Source organism: Branchiostoma floridae, chromosome 11 (genome assembly GCF_000003815.2).
Source record: "Branchiostoma floridae strain S238N-H82 chromosome 11, Bfl_VNyyK, whole genome shotgun sequence".
Taxonomy (NCBI): Eukaryota; Metazoa; Chordata; class Leptocardii; order Amphioxiformes; family Branchiostomatidae; genus Branchiostoma; species Branchiostoma floridae.
In genome coordinates, this window is record NC_049989.1 from 4,780,077 (window position 1) to 4,796,823 (window position 16,747).

Genomic DNA, 16,747 nt, shown 5'->3' on the forward strand with positions numbered 1-16,747 from the left:
CACCTACAAAGTGTGTTCCACTGCTTGTCGACAAGACGAGTGAACTTGACTATGGACATGAATTGAGTAAAGGCTCTGCTCTAAAAGGTCTTCACACAGATTTCTAATATCAAAGATTATCTACATAGATGTTGACATACCCAGGTCATGCTTCTTCAGCTGGAAGGCATCCTCAGTGGCAAACAGGGTCTTGGGAAGCCGGATGAAGATCTTGGTGCTAATAAAAACACAGAGGTTAGCTACTGGGCACAGCTATCATACTTTCTAGAAAATCATCGGGTGTGCCAGTACAAATACATGTATGTACACCAAAATGCTTCATTGGATCATTGCAGAGCCATCTACTAGGTAACAGATTTTGTAAAATATATTCAATATTGTAAATAAAGTACAATATGTGTGCCAAAAAGCAGTTGGATAGAATTTTGGAAACGGTGAGACGTTTCAGATAGCCTCCACTATCTTTCGTCAGTGACACTGAAGTGATCTGGGAGAAACTGGTCTTCTAGTACAATGTATTGTACAATGTATCTTTTTATCACCATCAAATACTTACATTTTCGCTTGCTGAATGAGTATGATGTACTGAACAGTGCCCAGTTCTATGTGCCCGTAGCTAAATGAACACTTACTTTCCAAGTCTGTACTCGTCATGTCTGTACTCCATGGCCTGGCACAGTAGCTCCACCCCATCCTTAGGTTTGCCGTAGTAGTTGGGCCACGTGTCCTTGGACAAGCACTTATACCTAAATGTACAAAGTTATTTCAGAGAATTAAAAGTCTGGAACAAAGCAAAGGCATGTGTGGAAGTGAATATTGTGAAAGAACACTGTCAACTGTTTGACAGTGACCATCTTCAATAAAATGGGACAGCACAAATTTGGATAGAGTTTTTGGCAAAAGACAAGATACCTAAATGTACAAAATTATCTCAAAGAATCCAAAAATTTGGAATAAAGCCAAGGCAACATGTCAAGTGCATGTGCAGAAGTGAATGTAATTGTGAAAGTATGGTTAACAGTTGATATGTTGGACAGCAACTACCCAATCTACAATAATATGGGACAGCACAAATTTTGATGGAGTTTTTGTCAAAATAAAAGATATGGAGAATATGAAACACCAGCAACGCTTGTATATCAGTTTTGGAATAAGTAGTCTTAGGTTTTACATCTCCTACCTGTTAAGGAAAGCCTCATAAGGCCTCCTGTAGGCGAACCCAGCTCGTCGCACTCTCAGGTTCTCCATCAGACCAAGGTACTTCACCTGATGACGAATCAGGATCGGGTCAAACACACCTGTACAGGAGGAAAGGTGAAAAGGTCAGCAAGCCTGGTGTTATTGTACAGAGGAATCAAACAAACTAAATCAGCATTTAACAGGATACTGTAATCACCAAATCGGCTTATTTCCAGTGAGATGACTCTAAATATAAGACTCTACATATGATATTAATGGCCTGATTACCAAGGACTATGGATGCTCCTAAATATCTGTAAATGTGACAATGGGTTTTGTTTGTGATTGGTATTAACAGTTACTACTCCGCACTACTATACGAGTTATTTGAGCCCACTTATGAGGGAGTCTCAGATTGCTTGAAAAGGCCATTGTTGTTACTGATTTTATTACCCCACCTGGCATCTTGTTGTCGTTAGGCTTGATGCAACGGACATACGAAGGCTCCTCCTTCATTAAGATGGTCATCAGCTGGTTCAGACTGGTTTTGAACTGGGTTGCAGTCTGGGAATTTAAAGTAGATTAACAACAGGAATTAAGGTTTAATTATGTGAATCTTCCAAAACAAGGTACTGCAATAAAGAAGGACAGAAGTTCAAATATAATTCCATAGAACATCAAACAAAAAAACCTGATGCTGACAAATGCCAAAAGTGATCGCATAATCATTGATGTTGAAAAGAAGTTTGACTCGCAACAACTTAAAGTAAAAACTAGTAATCTGTACCTTGCTTGACTTCCACACTTGACACTCTACAAGTTAGTATGATCATTCACATAATAAATCAATCACAAAGCAAAAACTCCACACACTTCAATACATGTATGTACAGATCAAATCAAATGTGAAACATACATTTAGTAGTCTTTGAGTAAACCAAACAGCCTATCCTATGATTTGCTACCTTACCAACATACCTGTCCATCAGCACTAGGCTGTATGGAGGAAGGCCTTCCTGATGGAGAGAAAGGTGCAAGGAGGAATAAAAGAGAACAAGGGCGGAGAGCAGGGCAGCAAGACAGGAAACTTAATGAGCGAGAGAACACATACCGGCAACATCATCTTAAAACAAAGGACTTGTGCTATCATAAATATCATTTAAGGAACAGAATAGCAAAGAATATCTGCTATGAGAGTGCGAACTTCATACAGACACCAGATGGACATTTTCTAAAGCTTTCAATTGACGTATTTAATGCATAAGAGTGCAAAGTAACAACAGTGAGTGCTAGAAATTAGAGGACACTGCATAGAGACATTTGCAAGAGTTTTAGAGCATAAAACAATTGCTGCAATATGTCATAGGTAGACAGATGTATAAAACCATAATTGCTAGTTTCTAAGATGTCAAAGAACATTCTCCTTGTTCGTACAATGACAACCTATACTAATAACAGATGACAAATTACATCTAATTTGTTGAAGTTTTACAGGTTTCTTTAAAGTGGAGTTACGCTGTAGACTCACAGTGACAGGTCTCTTCTTATCGTCCAGCTCTGACTTAGGGAAGCAGGAAGATGTCACTTGGTTCTTACTCTGACACATTGCCTGGCAAAAAGACAGCAAACAGCTTTTAATTATCGTGGCATTGAATAGGATATTGCTGTTGAAACAACAAGTAAACCATTGAACATGTTACAATTCAACAATGATTGAATGAATTAATAAGCTGACGTGTTGCTCCAAAGGGCGGTTATACCAGCCATACAGATAAAGATGTGAACACAATATTTCTGACCAAAATAATGATTATATCTACCTCTTTGAGGTCCCTGTAGAGAAGGTCATTGTTTTTGTCCAGGAAGCCTGTAACACTGTAGGTCACATCTCCTGCATAGTGCCTCAATCTGAACTCCTGAAATACCAAAAAGGTTTACATTATTCCAATCTCCTTCACACATAGACAATACCAAATCCTATACTTTTCATTTCTTTTTCTACGTTTATTTTTGTCTTTCATATCCATTCTCATCTTCTATATATCTATATTATATCTTTTTGTCTACACAAGACATTGGTAGATATACAGTAGACATCCTTCCATCTATATATATTGTTATGAAGGGAATATCTATAATGTTTCCATACATCTCTGTCCAATGTCTTCCTTGTCTGCACATCTCCCGTTCTGTGACTGAAAACAAAATAGCAACACATTAGCAGTGTCTTAATTAACATTACGTTAGCAGTGTCAGAATTAACATCTATTGGTATAACACTCAAGATGTGATAGTATAGTAAAACAGAAAACAGCAACACGTTAACAGCATCTTAATCAAGATCTACTGGTATCTCACCCTTAAGATGTGATAGAACAGCACATGTAATAGATATATTCAAAATTCAAACCCAGCTTAGAAAACCTTCAACAGATGAAGAGCAGTTCAAGCTATTACATTAAGTCTGAAATTTCAAATCAACTAATTACTAACAGGAGCCTCACAAGCATCAAGACAAAGTTTTAACATCATATAATGAAGTACCTGACGAAGTGTGGATGTTCTCCAACAGCGTTTTCCAGCTTGGCCAGGAAAGTCAGATCAGTGGGGTCACCTGGTAACAGGCACTCCTCATCCTTGAATAAGAAAAAAACTCTAGATCTTCAACTGAGCTGGGCCTTGTGTCTTCATATAAAAACTTGACCACTTCCTTCACACAAATGCTCAACAATAACACAAATGAGGCTGAATCAATGGTTATTTGATGGTCTTCAAGCTAACACTGTGAAAATATGGCCAGGACAGTTCTGTCATACCAGAATAGAAATGATCCCCCTGTGCCTCTCTTCCACCAGGTCACAGATGATCTTATTGTTGAAGTAGGCCACAGGTTCCCACTGCAAATGGCAAAACAAATATTTCTGTCAATGAAAACATTTTATTCAGATATACATGTATCAATGCTGTTGTTTTAAAGCTATAATAAGTAGTTTGGATACCAGGTTGAATTTGGATTCAACTATTCACGATAGTAGCCTTTATCTAGCAGGTCTGGGTACCATCTGATTTCTATCAGGCTCCATGCACTCGCTGCCCTAAAGATTTTGGAACCCCAATAGAAATCAGATGGTACACTGAGGCTAGCCTTTTTCATCTTCATCTTAGTTCTTGTTTAATGTCTCAATCCCTTTTCCCAATAACGTCCATATCCTACAATTTGTGTCTTCCTTTGTTCTTTCCCTCCATCTGTTCATCCTCACCTCTATCCCTTCACTCAGGTACTCCTCCTGTTCAGACTTCAGGGTCAGCTCGATGAACAGCTGCTGAAGTTTCTCATTGCAGAAGTTGATGCAGAACTGCTCAAAACTAGACAAAAAACACCAGTAGAATTTCTTATTCCATATCACATACAGTTAAGCTTCCGAGTCTCTAACAAAATATGCAAATAGCTGCAGATAATCTCCAAAAGAAAATTTTTGAACAGGAAAACTTGATAATGATAGGCTTACCTGTTTTTCTGGAAAACCTCAAAACCATAGATGTCCAGGAGACCAATCACATGTTTCCTGTATTGTTCCTGAAGAAGGGAGAGACAAAATAAACTTAAAGATTGTAAGAGGTCTATGATCATGATTCCTAAAATATATTTCCTTGCACATTATTTTTTATTCAGTAGCAACCTGACTGCTGGTTCGTCAATGCCAGCCAATCCTTGCTCATAAGATTGATCTTAAAAACACTGACCGATAAATAATACTTATCTACTACATGTAATTGTAAATGTGACAAATCCATCTGTCTCCCTGCAAATTCCAACCCTGTGATTGGTTGACAGAGCCTACCTTGTTAGCCAATGAAGTGTTGATCTTCTGGACCAGCCAGGTGAACATCCTGTCATACACGGCCTTGGAGAGGGCATCCCGGGCATAGGTAGCCTGGTCTTCATTCAGAGGGGACAACAGCTGAGGAAAGAAATGAAAAAAAATTAGTAAAGAAACATATTTTTAAAAATCATGAGTGGAAGATTGTGGAATGGTTACTTTTACAAGATCATCTGTTTCTCATTCATAATTTGTTCACCATCTGATATTGCTGTATATGTCTAGAATGAAGATGATATCTCTACAACTTATTGTTTGTGTAAGTGAGCTTTCTTACAGAAAATGTAGTCTGGGGTATTCACCTTTTCACCCTTGGCTATGATGGTCCGATGAGTCAGAGCCTTTTCCAGGACCTCCTCAGGACACTGGAGCAGCTGGTAAATGGAACATTAAGAACTGTTACAGTAAATTAGTCATAACAACTATTACAACTCTATTACAAAACATATCAACTCTCAGCACACTAGAGCAGCTGATACAGGACATTAAAAGGACAAGCTGCTTAGTCCACAAAACATATCAAATCTCAGGGCAAGGCACATTGTCATGTACAAAAAATCTTATCCTGTCCATTCTGCCATTTTAAAATGATTTAATGAGCACAGACTGTAACCTACCCTGGCAACTCTGTTGACAGGCCTGGCATCTACGATTCCAGCCTTGTCTCCCTCAGCAGTGAACATCACGTCTCCAAGGTGGATGATACTGGCCACAATAGACAGCAATTCCTAATGAAAAATTTTTAAGCATCACCATTAATATATTGTCTTTTTGCAGTGTCACAGTATATGCTAACAAGATCATGGCTACAAGTAAGGGACATACAAAATCTATTACAGTCTAGAAACAAATGAAAGTGTTCAAAGTTTAAAACAAGCTGTAAGTTATACCTCTATTTCCTCTGAGGTGAAGTCGATGACTTTAAGAGCACTGTAGACAGTCTTGAAGTCTGCTTTGTCGTCTATGGAGGAAACTCTGGTGCAGTTACCCTTTGGAAATAAGTTTATATGTCCTGTAAGCTATCAATGTTTCATAGCTGAGGAAGTAAGAAGAATCATGCACTGAGACAAGCATGTATTGAAAATAAATGTAGTCTCTTCTCGCCTCTTCCTAATTGCGAAGAGGAGAGAAGAGACTCGGGAGCTATATTACGGCTGGATACCAGGCTAAAATAAATGATCTTGAGATAGCATATGATTTATCTGTGTCCCTTAGGGTAAAGCATGGTTTTACTGTCTGCTTATTTGTCTTGACAGATTGAACTTGTAGCAATCAGCTAAAGAAATATATCTGTTGTCCAACCTTACTGAGGTAAGCATATGTCTCTGGTCTTCTCTCCAAGAAGAAAGTGTAAGAGAAAGACATCGTCTGTATGATTTGTATGTGTCCATTAGGGCAAAACACTGTTTTACTGTCTGCTTATTTGTCTTAAAGGATTGAACTTGCACATGAACCCATCTGCTAAAAAAAAATATCAATATATCTGTCTTCTAACCTTACTGAGGTACGCATAAGTCTCTGGTCTTCTCTCCAAGAAGAAAGTGTCTAACAAATCATCGTCTGCCCCAGCCAGGAGCTGGTAGAAGATGTGGAAACTCCTCTCCCCCTCTGCCTGCTGCACCACTCGGGACTTCTCCAACAGGTAGTTCAGGATGTGGCCACCTACTGGAGCTCCCTGGAATTGCAACATCATTTTACTGGATACAGTTTTCAACTGCATTGATATAATACTTCTAGTGCTACATTTGTGCAAACTTGTAGTGGGACATCCACTGCAATCGTAAAGTAGTTGAAACATTTCCTTAGTAAGATCTCTCTAAACTCTGTAAACTCTTGTACACACATATAAACCACTATACATAAACTACAGCCAGTGACATCTGTTAACACCTACATGTATATCCTACCTTGTAGTCAAACTGTACATCCATGTACTTGCCAAACCTACTGGAGTTGTCATTACGGATGGTCTTGGCATTCCCAAATGCCTGGAAAACACAGGAAAGAAAGACAATGTCCAATAGTAACCATTTGTCTGTTGGTAACGTTACAATAGCTTTCTTTCTCTTTCACCAGATATGGAACAAATTGTTGTCACCTATATGTAACTATAATAATCATATTGCCCATTCCTCATTAACTGGGAAAATTGGAGGTAGAAAATTGCAAAAAATAAAGTTGTCCAAAACGCTTACCTGCTGGTATGAACTTGTTACCACTCATATCGACTATCTTTTGCTATTTTTGTCTGGTGCTAACACGCTTAATTTTGGAGATATTTGATTTTTAGTAGGCCATGTCATCTTACCTACAATTTCGTAATAAAGAGCATATTACTACACAGAGAAATGTTCCAGCAAGTAATAGTGGATTAACAACAGCCAAATTAGCGAATTTTCCAACCCAAAACCTTCAAATTATACGCCAATGAGAAATATTTAACCGCCGTGTCATTTGTTTCGGAATAATCATCAAAATTACTAGCTATTAAGTTTGCTACATTTGTAGTAAATAAATGATATATTTTTTTCTGATATGAAGACAAACCGTTTAATACTCCTTAATTTTCACCCTGTAGGATGGGATAAGAGCGATAGAATATATTTATGAAAATGGTTGGAAGCAGGCGATATCTATTCTACAGGTAAATGCCAATGAACTGTGGTAACGTAAATTACAGAATCTCTAACATTTGGAGGAAAGCCGAATAGTGTACATACTGGCTCTATTTGAACTGATCAGGTCATGTTCGTCTATAATGCTGGACCTCTTATCTTCATGTTGCTAACTCAGAGTAGCAAAAAAGTGTATCTTTGTTATCCGGAATACCCGTATAATCTTGTTCGTCCTATACCCACCCGGACTCTGCGGAAAGACACCCAAGATATGCAAGGTCTCTATCTTGGCGGGGTCTATTTAAATACATGCTAAGTAACAAAGGATTCACGCAATCACACGCTCTAGGTCAGAACCGCTTCGTCCTCGCGTCCTTTAATCAAGTCTTTGGGAATAGCAGGACATGATGCGATGGCAACATGCACCAGATGGACTGGGCCTTTCTAGCACAAGCTTTCGATATTGGAAAGACAACAAACTAAACACCAGTTATCGCACTTCTTATAAAACATTTTTTAATGTCAGGACAATCTTTGTTCGTGGTACAAACACAATGTCACATCAATATAGAATGAATGTGCTACCTAACAAAATGTCCATCCATACACCTTATATCGTGTGGTTCAATAATACCGGCAGAAAGAACTGTGTAATATGTGTATACAAGGCTTTTGTTGATGAGCAAGGCTATAAACAACATTATCACATAGCCAGGCGCCGCGGACCAATCAGAAGGCCCCGTTCCACGTTGGTTATGACGCCGTAACACAAAGATCCAGGCCAGACAGGTGGGTTTCGCTCCTCTGATTGGTCAGAATGAATCAACACCGGCACCGGTGTCGATTTGCATCGACACCGGCACCAGTGTCGATGCTCATAAAACCACCTCGTTCGCTTCGCTCACATCGGTGGTTTTATTCGGTGGTTATAGCAAAGGACCAGGCGTTATGACACCATATACACCTCGGGGCGGGTCATTAACCCTTAAGTGAATTTTCCAAAAGAGAGCTGCATGTGTAAAGGCAGTCTGTTCTACAGTTATCCTGGCAGCCTGTCCCTTTATACTAATGCCACATGATTACATGACAAGCCTGACGTTATATAGATCTTGACTTTATAGAGTGGGATTGGTTTCACAAATAGCTTTCTGCCTTGAACCATGTGTCTGTCCATGTAAAACAATTCTGTGCATCAATTCTGTGCAGTCACGACTGGTTGAAAGAGTAGTTTGCTTCTAATTAACAAGATTTCCAACCTAAACAAGCAAAGGTGAAAACTTCGGAACATCTAATGATAGTGAAGTCTTAACTTAAGTTAGCTATTAACTTCTGCAGCCCATATGCTTTTGATCATGGAGCTTATAACTCAATGACAAGTCCTCAATGTAGATAACGTGGCGCTAGCGTAAATAGTGTCGCTGATTTACCGCCGTCTGTACGTTTATATAAAGGGGTCCACTGTGTAAAACGAGAAATATTTCTGTGACACGAATCTTGACTACATTGACATCATAATCTCTGTTGCTATTTAAGACAAACATGCTTGAAACGTACCTTACTTCATCAGTCAGTGTTGAGCATGAATTTCTGTCATTCCAGTCGTGTGATCTTCAAAAAGCGCGCGAAAATGACGACAAACTTGGACGAGTCTACTTTGACAACAGGGGTTTATTTTGGTTCAGTCCAACCCAATATACATTTATTCAACTTGGTACTATACATTCCGTGTAATGTTGATTATTGAAGCATCAGATATCAATATAAACACCCGCATCTTTCCAAGTTGGTGCATGTCAGGTTTATCATTTGAACATCGTTCCTGTAACAGTGGGGTTCAAGCGCTGCCAAACTGACCACGCCAACAGCTCTTGAGCTTTTGGTGTTGTGGTTAGCACGTTGGATTTGTGATCCGGCTGCCCGAGTTCGGCGCAGGTTCGAATCCCGGGAGTCGGTATGTTGTTTATTTCTGTTCTTACTCGCCCCTCTGAATTTCTACAATGGTTCCCACGCCGGCCCTGTGAGTAACAGGCTAGTATGTGCCACAAAGGGATGTCGATCTCGGAGATTCGAGGACGAATCTTGAAAAGAAAAGGGGGAGTAGTGTAACAGTGGTGTTCAAGGACTGCTAAACCGAAGACGCCTAATGGCTTAAGCCTTTTGGCCGAACGGTTTGCACGTTCGATTTGTGATCCGGCTGCCCGGGTTCGGCGCGGGTTCGAATCCCGGGAGTCGGGGTGTTGTTTCTTTCTGTTCTTACTCGCCCCTCGTATTTCTACATTCCTATGAGAAATGAAAAGTCCCAGCATCGTAAAATTCACTGAAACAGGAACATATAAACAGACTGCATTGTGACTCTATGGCAAGCCAAGCCCACCTACAGTAACATTACAGCAGATAATACGTCTTTGGTTGATGTGCTCTTGCTGAACATCCGATGACATGTTGAAGAAAAAAAATGGTAACGTAAATTATATGGTAACGTAAATTATATTTATGCTTTTAATGATAAATAAAATTTTAACAAACAGCTCTGGAAAGATTAACTCTGCAGGCAATTACTTATCTGGGAGCATTCTTTCCTATGAGTACAAAAGTAATGATCTTTCTATAATTCTAAGGGACTTATTATGGTAACGTAAATTATATCAAAAAAGTGACAAACGGCCTGAGATTGGCGGTTGTAGTCATGTTTCCAACATTCGTGTTTTATGTGTTCTGTCATTTGTTTATCACGCAACACCACTGTTTAGCAGATAAAACAGTGAAAACATTATCGGAAAATGTCTTTTCGTAAGCGAATTACACCCAACAGAAGTTCGGTAACGTAAATTATACAAAAGTTGGCGACAAGAATAAAACGGCATCTGACGTAAAAAGGTCGTCTGCTGTACAAGTTCATCAACACGTGACAAGCCGGCCTAAGTAGTTGATGTAAAATATGACTACAAATTTAAAGAACTAACGTCTTTTCATTATCAGAATGCCACGATATTCACCTTTATAGCATTTCCGACACGTGTTTTTAGCGTGTTTCTAAGCAAAACCTTACCCGGGACGACCAAAAGGCAACTAACAATGGTGGGAAAACATTGCTTAGCATATTACTATCATGTACTTGTAACGGAAAAGGGCAAAATACGTAGTCATTGTGTCTTTAAAGAAAACTGTGGCCCGCTGCTTATGTGCGACAGCAATTTGCCCCTTTAACGAGGAATGGGCGCTATATGTAATTATGATAATCAGAGTTCTATGAGTAACAATAAATGCACGCACAAAAAGAAACATGGATAATCTGAGAAATTTCTGCACATAAAGTCTGCAACACAAAAGATAACCACCACAGTAATAACTGTAACACAATTTTTCCAACCTCTAGTACAGGGTTGGACTGGATCAGTCTGTCCTTTATTCTGTCCACATTGTCACTATGGGTACTGCACACTGCCAGGTACTGCAACATTTTCTTGGATGCCTCTGTTTTACCTGCGCCACTTTCTCCTACACAACAAAACAATGAAAATAAACAATGTTGTTCATTGGTGCTGAGGAATTAAAAATGACTTGTTCTACTTACAGTGTATAAAGCATATCTTAGCTGGTAGTTGGCAGTTTTGAAATTAGATTGGAAGGTGACACAAAAGTATGTATGTGTATAACGTACCTGAGATGAGTACACATTGATCTCTTGCCTCTCCTCGCATGCTGCGATAGGCATTATCTGCAGTGGCAAAGCTGGGCAAAAAAAAACACACAACAAATTTCATTGACAAGTAATTCATTTGTTTCAGTACATGATGCAATTTCAATTTATAGTACTAGTAAACTGACACCTGTACATAAAAAGTTAGAGCACTGGAGTTAATGTCATTATAGACAGCTCCATGCAATTCTATTCAAACCATTAAATGGGCCAGTCTTCACTTATCTGCAGTTCGGACTCACATGTGAGGTGGCGCTTCGTAGAAGTTGACTCCCCTGTATATATCCATCTGCTGTGGGGTGTACAGTCCAAGGTTCCTATAGGGGTTCACAGATACCACCACAGGGCCAATATATGTCTGCAGCAATGAAACATAAACAATATACATCAAAACAATTTCACTCAAATTGAAGGATTAATATTACTTAATTATATGTAATATACACAATCTAAAATATGTCACCAAAGTTATGTGCTATTTATGACTAGATAAATGTGCTTTAATGGAAAACAATTTTGTGTAAAATCAAAACTTGTAATTTACACCACTGAAGTTATGTGAGGCCATTGCAGTGACTATAAACTATGTTAGCCCTGTTGACAGACCTGTCATGAACAATCAATTCTATTTGCTGCATAAAAACAATGTTGTTGATTTTATGAGACAACTTGAGATAAGGTGCACACAGAGTTACAAACCATAACAAACATTGGCAGGTGCATACCACAACTCGACAACACACACACATACAAATTTGATTGATATAAAATTTACACATTTTGATTAAAAAACAGCCACTATCACATAAATATGCAGTTGGACCAAAAAGTATGGCCTCCCACATATGTGTGTACGCATATGTATTATATGCATATGTATTATGTCTATTCTTGTACTGTCTTGTACATTTTGTACTAAGTCTTGTTGATTCAAAATTGGAAAATTGTTACAGTGAACAGTCCTTGTCCATATACAAGTTGACTTAATCCTATCCAAAAATCCGAAGATTGAGATACTGGGTCATTCAATTCTGCGTACAATAGAATGAATGGCAAATTCTAAGCAATTACCCAAATTATCCAAAAACGTGTAATACAATTAACTGGCTTCTACTGTACCAGAACTTAAGGCAGCTTTATCAGTTGAATCAGTGGTTTGTTTTCCATACTTAGACAAACATATATGCAGGAATTCAGGATATTCAGAGGGCAAAGGAGACAAAACAGGAAAGCAGCTCTGTAATATGTATTTTTTGTTAGCGCCACTGCACTACATTTGTCCTGTGGCTCAAGACAAGTGTCGAGTTTGTACTAGCTAGGATGTTTCATTTATCAGAAAGCTGTTCGATGTTGTGGTAAGCATTTGTAAGCAAAGTGAAAATTGTGGGTTGGACAGCGGCCATAATGTCCCTGCACTGTCTGATATCAAACACCAGGCCACATGCTATTTGTCATCCCAATATTCGTTATTCAAAACAACAATCGTGACCTACATATATCAGGTTCTGCTGGAACCTCTTCCGCAGGTTCTCGATGAAAGCATCCTCGCTGCGATAGTTCTCTAGCAGAACAAAGTCCTGTACGCCAACCCGATCACGGGCACCCAGCGCCCCTTCCACATGGTCCATTGTGAACTGTCAGAAGGAGCTGCGTTGTCACCTCAATTCTGTTGGAAAAAGGACATTTTGTTATACTGTTAATTAGAGCTGATTATAATATTGTGTCCTTGAGACAGCTATAGGACTACAAAGTCTATCCTATCATGCAGACCACATATATCTAAATTGGGACACCTCATGTCATAAATGAAGGTGTGGTCATCAGTTTTATCTACATTTAGTGCCAGTACCATGGAAATTTTGAATTGTTTGACCTATACCATTCAGATCCAGTACTTTGATTCCACAGTCTGGTTCTGAAGCCTTCTGTTTGATCTAGTTCTGCACTTACTACCTACACAAGGGCACTTATAGCCACCTCGCCTAGGGGGCAGCCTTCCTGTTTAGGTTGGACTACCTCCAGCTTATACACTCACCAAAAAGCTAACCTGGCAACACTACTGATGGTCAGGAATGTTTCCAATGTGATCTGAGGTTGATGGTAGGCTGTGAGTGTAAGCCAAGCAAAGCAAAAAGGCTAAGTCCCCCCGGAAGACTGCTGAAATAGGAGGTACCGCAAAATCATCAAAACAGTATATTCTACAGCTTACACTTTAATTTTAAGGGAATCATGGAAATCATGGATTGCCTGTTCAACTGATATGAAATTATGATATAAACCCCATTAACATTTATCTGCCAGGTTACAAATACCCCCCATATCAAAAACAGTGTGAGACATCTCTAGTGTTACATACAGTTGATGCACAGGTACATTTTGTATAAACTGTAAGCCCATCATATGCATTGGAGATCTCTTTCAACACTTTTTTTTCAGGGTGGCAGATGTACATGTGTGACCTTCTAGAATTTGGTTAGTAGATGTTATGTCTACCAGTAGTTCATTTGACAGTTTTGACATTTGAGAGTTTTCGACCTGTCTCCCACGTGATTTGTAACATTAGAAACATAAATCCTGTAAAGGTAATTTGCTCGGATGAAAAATGCAATTATCACCCTGCTAATTTGTAAAGGATATACATGTTTGGCTCCTGATACCCACTAATTACTAAGGTAGTATGAGGTGTCCAGTGTTAGCAATACCACAATATACTCTTCCCAGTGATTACAAGCCTCCTCAATGGCCTCCTCAGTGGTTCTATTCCATTTCTACCTTCCTGACCTTTTTACCTCTGACAGGGGTATTGCTTTTGGTTGTGTTTCTGTGTTTGCAAATATAACTCAAGATCCGTTTGATAGATTTGTAAGGATTTTGGTATGTGAGTTGTAGTTACCGGGTATTCCGAAAGAAATATGATTTTGGTCCCCCTAGCAGTATTTCAGGTATTGCAGCAATATAGGAAGACACCCCCATCCGGAAAGTAGTGTAGTACAGTCAATGGACATGTGGTCAGCTGTCCCTGGAGAATGACCCCTTATGGGAGGGATTGAAGGGAAGAAACTTCCAAATATTTTCCTCTGCAAAGTTTAAATTGGACATGGTTCAACAAACTCTGCACCTGTTGACGTATTTCCTCTCAGTCTGGAGCGCTGTGGAGTAACCGAATTTGACGTAACCCAAACTGAAGAATGTTGATAGATTTCAGCAAACATCCGTTTCAGACAGGTTCTTCTTAAACACACTCATGCCTGTGGTATTTCATTTAAGGCCACACTAATTTAATTTCTTGGTTCACGGATTCGCTCGCTCCTATTTTTTGGAAAAAAAAATAAAAATAAAAATTACTACTCAGCAAATTTTCACCATTAATGAAACCATTCACCAACTTTCTGGTCTAGCAAATTGGCCTTTACATTATAAGTTCCTAAAAATGTGGGTATTATCATTCCTAGGGCTGGGTATCGGTACAGTGTACCGGTACAAAACCGGTTTTTCGTATTGGACCGGTCCAGAAAAACCGGACCTGAAAAAATTAGGTGGACCGAATGTTGGACCGATTACAAAATCAACAGATTATTTTATCAGGCATTCACACGTTTTAGCGCTTGTAGACGGAAGAAAATAAGAAGAGTGAAGTAGAGTAGAGTTTATAATAATTTCTACCAAGTTTTACAGCCAATCGTACCGGTGCAGTTAGCGTTGTATTATTTTAAAGCGCCAGTGTGAGTCTAATACTTCACCAAACAGATTTCTTTGTAGTAAAATGGACCATTGGTATGAGTCATACTGCATCAGGTCCAGGTTCAGGTCCGGACCTGGACCTAATCCTTTGGACCTGAACCGGACCTGGACCTGAATTTTCTGTACCGGTACCCACCCCTAATCATTCCAGTTATATTTTTTTTCATGAAGAATGGGACAAACATAAAAACTGACACTACTATTGTAATTTTCAATGAACGGGTGCTGTTACTGTACATTAATAGTGTTTTTGTACTTTTTTCAAGCTAAAAACTTTTATTCTTTATGTTTTGGATTAGCCCTTACCTTTACCCCAACCATTTTACAATTTTTTTGCCCTTTCACTCCATATTTTTTATGAAAAATCCGTGAACCAAGAAATTAAATTGGTGTGGCCTAAGGTGGCACAGACCTACAGAGCATGATTCAATCATACTGTTTAGTCAGTTCCCTCCACAAGCTTTCTAAAACTTAATTTGGAGCACATAGGTACAGTGGGTCCTGTATTCTCTTTTTCACTGGAAGCTTTGTAACCTTGACACAAGGCAGTAGGGCTCAAAATACTACCTGCATATGCAGGTTAGTGCAGGTAAAATTGGAGCTGTGCAGGTATTTCTGGTGTCTACCTGCAGCTAACCTGCACTGGTCCATGTATTGGGTTTTATACATGTTCAAAAGAAAAAATAGCAATGGTCCCTGAACAATTTTAGTATGATCCATACTTCCTATATTCAGAGTGGTGCAGGTAAAATTTGTCTGGTGCAGGTAATTTGCAATGTTACCTGCACCAGTGCAGGTATGCAGAAAAAAGTATTTCGAGCCCTGGGCAGCCAAAGTTCACAGAGAATTATACCAAACATTTCTGAAAACAGTCTGATTTTTAGTGCTTATCACTAATATTAGCACAAAAATCAATATCGTTTACATACTATTCACAGCTTCTCAACCTATGCTTTTAAAAGAAAAAAATTGCATGACACAAAGTTGATGGAGATTAAGAATATTAATCATACTGAGGAACCAATACCTTCAGACTTAAAGACATAATGCTGTCACCTTCATGGTTACAAGTGGAAGTCTCTGACGTGATTTAGGCTATAGATATTGAATGGTACAATGAATGAATGAATCACTACAAAGCCACAGGCACATGGACACAATAGACAGATGCAGGGCTGATGACATAATGTCGTGCTATACTACAGGGTCTGCATGAGGGATTGTTTATTGTAGATATGCAATTCTGACTTCTGTCCTACAGACCATTGGTACTACAAATAAAATGCGTATTCAAGCATTAAGTGTCTGTTGTTTGCATGTTGATATGGCGTTAGTCATGAATGAGCAATGGCAAGTCTAAGGACTATGTACAGTAAAGCTTTTAATTAACAACAATGATGATAATGATAGTCAATTAAAAAGTTTGTTACTTATCTAACATTGATGATTAGCAAATTTTGTAACTTACAATGCTACCTTACATTTAACACTTCTGAAGAACTCCTGATACATACTTAGACAACTTGCAGGTTTAGAAATACTGAAAGAAAAGAGTTCCTTGCGAATCACAACTTGGGAGTCTAATATAACAGTTGTTGTGTCCACATACACAAGGCTATGGTAAAATTACA

The 16,747-nt window shown here is 38.8% G+C and overlaps 1 protein-coding gene across 2 annotated transcripts in view; it reads right to left on the reverse strand.

Annotated features, from left to right (window-relative positions):
- LOC118425882 (unconventional myosin-Ic-like) overlaps window positions 1–16,747 on the reverse strand; it is a 31,609-nt gene that overhangs the window by 9,668 nt on the left and 5,194 nt on the right. For both annotated transcript variants that reach the window (XM_035835016.1, XM_035835017.1), the window contains exons 2-22: window positions 12,869–13,041; window positions 11,618–11,733; window positions 11,337–11,407; window positions 11,046–11,173; window positions 6,968–7,048; window positions 6,556–6,735; window positions 5,951–6,049; window positions 5,678–5,788; window positions 5,363–5,434; window positions 5,022–5,141; window positions 4,689–4,756; window positions 4,440–4,545; window positions 3,996–4,076; window positions 3,724–3,815; window positions 3,329–3,374; window positions 3,000–3,095; window positions 2,708–2,788; window positions 1,638–1,743; window positions 1,181–1,298; window positions 633–746; window positions 141–217 (exon numbers count right to left, since the gene is read on the reverse strand). In XM_035835016.1, coding sequence (XP_035690909.1) covers window positions 141–217; window positions 633–746; window positions 1,181–1,298; window positions 1,638–1,743; window positions 2,708–2,788; window positions 3,000–3,095; window positions 3,329–3,374; window positions 3,724–3,815; window positions 3,996–4,076; window positions 4,440–4,545; window positions 4,689–4,756; window positions 5,022–5,141; window positions 5,363–5,434; window positions 5,678–5,788; window positions 5,951–6,049; window positions 6,556–6,735; window positions 6,968–7,048; window positions 11,046–11,173; window positions 11,337–11,407; window positions 11,618–11,733; window positions 12,869–13,003 — 2,098 coding nt within the window. In that variant the 5' untranslated portion in view covers window positions 13,004–13,041. The remainder of the gene's footprint in view (window positions 1–140; window positions 218–632; window positions 747–1,180; window positions 1,299–1,637; window positions 1,744–2,707; window positions 2,789–2,999; window positions 3,096–3,328; window positions 3,375–3,723; window positions 3,816–3,995; window positions 4,077–4,439; window positions 4,546–4,688; window positions 4,757–5,021; window positions 5,142–5,362; window positions 5,435–5,677; window positions 5,789–5,950; window positions 6,050–6,555; window positions 6,736–6,967; window positions 7,049–11,045; window positions 11,174–11,336; window positions 11,408–11,617; window positions 11,734–12,868; window positions 13,042–16,747) is intronic.